This window comes from Euprymna scolopes, chromosome 19, assembly GCF_053919585.1.
Source record: "Euprymna scolopes isolate OS-2025 chromosome 19, ASM5391958v1, whole genome shotgun sequence".
NCBI classification, from domain to species: Eukaryota; Metazoa; Mollusca; class Cephalopoda; order Sepiida; family Sepiolidae; genus Euprymna; species Euprymna scolopes.
Window position 1 is genome coordinate 83,874,132 of NC_136500.1, and position 6,000 is coordinate 83,880,131.

Here is a 6,000-nt window from a genome sequence, read left to right on the forward strand (position 1 = left end):
ATGTTTAGTTCTGTTTAAACAAGACTATAGTTTCACATAACATTTTAATAAAAGATACCGTAAAAATTAAATTTTATTATATCCTTTCTCTGCATAATTTACCAAAACAAAATAAAATGAAAAAAATAAAAATAAAAAAATATGAAATGTTTTTTTTGTTTTTTCCATTATTAGCGTATTCATAACAAAGTACAGAGTAGTTAAAAATTAAAGCCCGCTTATTATTCGTTATCAGCAATCGAGTTGTTTTGCATTATTCTTGCTAGGCTGTACAGTACTCGCTAATTTCGTTTCACTAAAATTTGCGTTCCGTTCCATTTTTTTTTTTTTTTTTTTTTTTTTTTACATCCGTTCGTGGCTGCCATCTTGCATACGACTTTAATCAAGATTGCCCTGGATACTCTTCAGTACAAGTTACCATTACAATCTGCGAAATTTGTTCTACTTTCGAAAAAGGTAAAACAATAAAAACCTTAACGAAAATTAATTAAATTCAATATGTTCTCAATAATTAGAAATTAAATGAATGCTTGATCAAATAAGGGAGGTAAATCGTGAAACAAGGGAGATTTTTTTTATTAAAATTGTTAGGTGAAAGTACAGAATAGTTATAAAACCTCCTCTCCTTCCCATGTTAAAAATAGCTTTCTAAATAATGTTATTTCAGCACGGTACAATAAATGAAGTAACAATTTAGTTAAACAAAGAAAACAGTACTTTAATTAATTAATTAAAATTAGAATAATTTCCAGCTGTTTTCGTAAACTGATATCAATATTTTTTAAATAAAAGAGTAATTTAATTGAATCTCATTTTCTAATCTGATATATAAATCTCAAACGTCTGTTAGTGTGTGTGAATGTACGTATGTTTGTATAGCAATAAAAATTTTTGTCAGTCACATCAGACCAGATCAGGACCGGATCAAAACCGGTATCATCTGAAAGAGTGATCCCTCAGCCGTATAATATGTGAAAATTAGAAAAAAACGGTCAATTATTGCGTATAGAAATAAAGTTTCAAACGAAGGGAAGGTCAGTAAAATTGTCTCTTTCTAATCGACTTCAAAGACTGCACATACGTCAAGCATTATTATTAAATCAGTTTCAATAAAAGAATTTTCAATGTTATTTCGCAAACAGTTGTGGGCCAGTGGATTAGGAGGTTGCCTCATAAGCTTTAGTTTTGACGTTCGCGTATACGTTTTATGGAGGGTTGGGGTAGGGTAGGGTTGTTTAGTAAATTTGGCGTCGTATCCCTTCTCCCGAAATATCTGGTGGGGATGTTTCCACGTACTTCTTTTTTGAGGTGATTACATTTTCGTGCTTTATCTGTTCTTTTATTTTTTAAATTGTTGTGGGAGTATCGATGGAATAACTTCATGTCCACCCGGGCAACGCCGGGTATCCATGCTAGTAAAAATATAGAAAGTAATCTGAAATAAAATGATTTCTAAAATAAGCAATCTGAGTTATGTCCCCTGTTTCTGTAATCCTAATTTAAAAAATCGATCTAAGCACCAGCACCATTAAATGTATGACGACATAAACAATCGAATTTCTAATGATGAAATTACTTTCGGTTTGAATTCTAAGAAAACAAACCACTATTTCAAGAAATTATTGAACCAAATCTAATAAAATTGGCTTATTTGTTTTATTGCGCTTTTAAATAAAGTCAATTGTTAAAATTCCAAAAGAATTGAATGTGATTTTTTTTTCCAGATTAGCGGCTATTAGAGGCACAAACAAACCGTGGTCTATAATAGAAGTCTTTAAAAACATTAATTAGAAATTATCAGAAATTAGGTTTCAGAATTTTTTGAATGAGAATTGATAATTTGTATTATTTCGACATCTATTTTCATCTTGGTTCTTATACTTACGTTTCAACCGATGTAACCTCCGACCTTCTTCATGTGTACCTTGTCGAACCCTGTACGGAATTTCGAATTGAATCCTTTATTTAATCCACGATAATCCACGTAAATTGTTCTTATTCTGTTAGTCATTACTAAAAGGTTCCGAAGTTTTAAAAATGTTGAAGTTCGTGTGCATTTTTAGAACGTCATGATGGAGGTCAAAGGTCACAAACTTAACAGTAAAATCTGGTGAATTTTTACGACGTGCTCCGGCTCCGCTCCACTCCAGCGTATTATAAACACCCCAACCTCCCCATATTAAGAACGGCTGTCGGAATAAACACCACCCACCTCCTCAACCTTCCCATGTTAAGAACGGCTTTCGAGATTGGGAGTGTTTATTCCGAAAGCCATTCTTAACATGGGGAGGTTGGGGTACTTATAATACGCTGGGCCGGGGCACGTCGTAAAAATTGACCAAATCCGTTAAAAAATTACAAGCCGAGAGATTTTAAACTGGGGTTTTGAAACGAATTTTTTTTAATTATAATTATTACTAATATATTTTATACTTATTTAAAATTACGTAAACTTATTTTAAAAATTCAGTTGGCATAACAGAGCACATTGACCCTTACCTGCAAAGAGTTGCTTTTTAGGGGTATTATCCTCAACCTCCCCATATTAAGAATGATTTTCGGGGTTTGTATTACTGTACACAGATTCGAAAAAGTTGTCAAAAAAACAAATATATAACAAATGTTATCAAAGGTAAGATAAGTTACTTTTCTACCAAACTGGATATAATTTTCGTTTTTTTATTCAATTTAACATGTTTATTCAGCTCGAAAAGCATACAGTGTTTACAGATGTATTGGAAAATTCAAAATGGCGCCCAACTCTCTTTAACACGGTAAGTTCAGGAAAAGGTGTTGTAAATAATAAACTAGACAAAATACTGTAAAAAATTCGCTCAATATATGTTACCATAACATAAGTTGACATATATTCGGTGTTTTTTTTAATACTATTTTGTCTAATTTATTATTTATAACACCTTTTCCCAAACTTACCGTGTTGGGTTTGTATTACTGTACACAGATTCGAAAAAGTTGTAAAAAAACAAATATATAACAAATAAATGTTATCAAAGGCAAGATAAGTTACTTTTCTACCAAACTGGATATATTTTTTGTGTTTTTATTCAATGTAACATGTTTATTCAGCTCGAAAAACATGAAGTGTTTACCGATGATGTATTGGAAAATTCAAAATGGCGCCCGCCTGACTGTCTGTTTAACACTAAGTTTGGGAAAAGATGTTATAAATAATAAACTAGACAAAATACTATTAAAAAACAACCGAATATATGTCAACTTATGTCACGGTAACATATATTGAGCGAATTTCTAACAGTATTTTGTCTAGTTTATTATTTATAATACCTTTTCCCAAACTTCTCCTCTCCGAGAGAGAGTCGGCCGCCATTTTGAATTTTCCAATACATCGGTAAACACTGCATGTTTTTCGAGCTGAATAAACATGTTACACTGAATAAAAACACAAAAAATATATCCAGTTAGGTAGAAAAGTAACTTATCTTGCCTTTGATAACATTTATTTGTTATATATTTGTTTTTTGACAGCTTTTTCGAATCTATGTGTACAGTAATACAAACCCATAGTAATATATCCGAAAATTCGAATGGAAAGCTATTCATAGTTAAGTGATTTTGACGGAAAATCGGGTAAAATTGCATTTTTGTTAGATTTTATAAAGTAGACGATGAAGAGTTCACAGACAGGGTACATAACTCGGAACGCAAAATTTAGATTACAGGTGCTTTTGGTACCGCGCTATTTTTAACTAGATATTTTAGGTTAAATTCACCTTTCAATCTTTTCTATTATTAAATTGTTAGGTGGAAGCACAGAATAGTTACAAAACACCCTTCCCTCCCCATGTTAAGATTGGCTTTCAAAATAACATTTCAGCGCGGTACCAAAAATACACGGGTACCAGATTACAATATGTTCACGGCGTGCAATACTTGTAGTCTATAACGATAGACATTTTTACTAAAAACAATAGTTGTTCTACTCGATGAATTTTCGTAATTCTTGGATAAATTACTATTTTCGACATGACAATTAAGTGCGTAATACTGGTTTTGCTTCAAATGACATATTTAAAAAAAAAAATCGATCTCAATAAGTACCCCATATTTCATCGAACTAACATTTGCAGTTATGGGAGAGGTATATTTGAAGACACTTTCTCTTTTATGTCCTAGACTTAGGGGATTTTAATTAGAATGTCCCTTTCTTAGAAAGTTGGATTTTCCAGGTGTGTTTTACAATTCACAGAGGTACGAAAAAGTGGGCAAAGACAAATTATAACAAATAACTGTTATTAAAGGTAAAATAAGTTAGTCTTCTACCTAGCTGCAGGAGTTTTATTTTTACTTCCTTTAAAACGTTTATTTGGCTCGAAAAACAATAGAATCTAGCGTTACGTGAGAACGAGGAAAAAATGGCCACGAATTGACACACGCAAATATTTGAAGTTTCAATAATGACTTAAAACGAAACAAAATACTGTTAGAAACCCACCCAATAAATGTTACCGTGATATTTATTGGGTGGGTTTCTAACAGTATTTTTGTTTTATTTTAAAGTCATTACTTTAAATATTTAGGTGTCAATTAGCAGCAGACACTTTCTTGTTCTCGCCTTACGCTCAACACTACTTGCTTTTTGACTATTTTTTTATATCAATGCGTATTATAAAACAAACCCAACTGTCCTTTACATAAAAATCCGACTTTGTGTCCAACTTTGCCTTCGTAGTAAGGCAAAAATAAATAAATAGTATCAACTTTGTGTTTGTTTTTAATTTGTGTTATTCAGCGTTTTAATTCATTACTTTTTTATAACAGATTAAGTTCATGTCATATTTAAGTTATGTTTAAAACATAAGATTGCAATTAATTATAATTGATTTATTAAATAAGCGTTCTTTTTAAATAGAAAACAATTCAATATAATTAAGAACGAACTTACCTTTGAACTGGTAAACCAATTCTTTAATTGGTCACTGGCTGTCATCTTGTTTTTGGTTTAATAAATTGTCAAAAAAAAAAACAATTATGGACGTATAAACGTGTCGATAAAGGTTGCTGTAGTATTTTCCTCTGGTGGCGATCTTTAAACTTAATTTTCTGGAGATTTCGATAAATCCGAATTGGGCAGGTCTTGTGGGATAAAAAGCGAAAATATCCGTTAACTTATATATTTTGATAAATTTACTACATCGCCATTATTAGGCGGGTGAAAGAATAATAACAAAGTAAATATCAACAAGGAGTCTATCTTCGCAATAATACTGACAAGCTTCCTTGATCAAAGAGTTGTTGATATTTATATTTAATAGAATCACGGCTTTCTGATCACAACAAAAATGTAAAAAAAACACCAAGAGAGAATGAAAACGAACAGCAATCACCTCACGCCATCTTTAGTTTTTTTTTTTTTTTTTTTTTCAACAAATAATGGCAAACTGAGGTGACGCAGTTCTGATGTAACTAGAAAAGTCTCTTGTTAACTTCTATGTCTATAAAGTCGGCCATAGGTATGACAAAGGTGTTATCGATCTATTTCTGAAGTATTGACAGTGACAAATGATGGCTCCTTTCTTCTTTTTCTGCTTTCCCAGTGAGATTGTAGACGGGTGTAACTAGGCTGGTGTCATATTGGAAATATGAGAATGAAAGGAAGTGGCGGTTGCAATCTCTCGAATCTCCAACGCGCATGTGCGGGGAATTCCCCCCATTAACGTTAACAAGTACAAACAAAAAAAAAATTGAAAACGGTGTTAGGTCAGATTATTACACACTTAATTTTTTTACCCCCCAGAAAAATTCCTTTTTTTTTTTTTTATTCCATTTTCACCCTAAACAAGGCACAGTGACACTTTGTTGTAGAGGGCTACTATCGGAGACATAAGTTGCAGAGATACTATGTAGGGAGATGAGCAGCAAGATGTCTGTTCACATTACACTTGAACTTCTGCATATCAGTACGGTTGGGGAAGCAGAATCCCGGAAAGGAGTTCCGAAGCCATCAGTTCTGGGGAAGAA

At 32.1% G+C, this 6,000-nt stretch overlaps 1 protein-coding gene across 2 annotated transcripts in view; it reads right to left on the reverse strand.

Moving 5' to 3' along the window:
• LOC145239801 (tumor susceptibility gene 101 protein-like) overlaps positions 1-5,640 on the reverse strand; it is a 108,132-nt gene extending 102,492 nt beyond the window's left edge. Inside the window, exon 1 of one of the 2 annotated variants that reach the window (XM_080103323.1) lies at positions 4,925-5,640. In XM_080103323.1, the coding sequence (XP_079959449.1) occupies positions 4,925-4,969 (45 nt within the window). In that variant the 5' untranslated portion in view covers positions 4,970-5,640. The remainder of the gene's footprint in view (positions 1-4,924) is intronic. The other variant, XM_080103324.1, reaches the window with a different exon arrangement.
• Between the last annotated feature and the right edge of the window lie 360 nt (positions 5,641-6,000).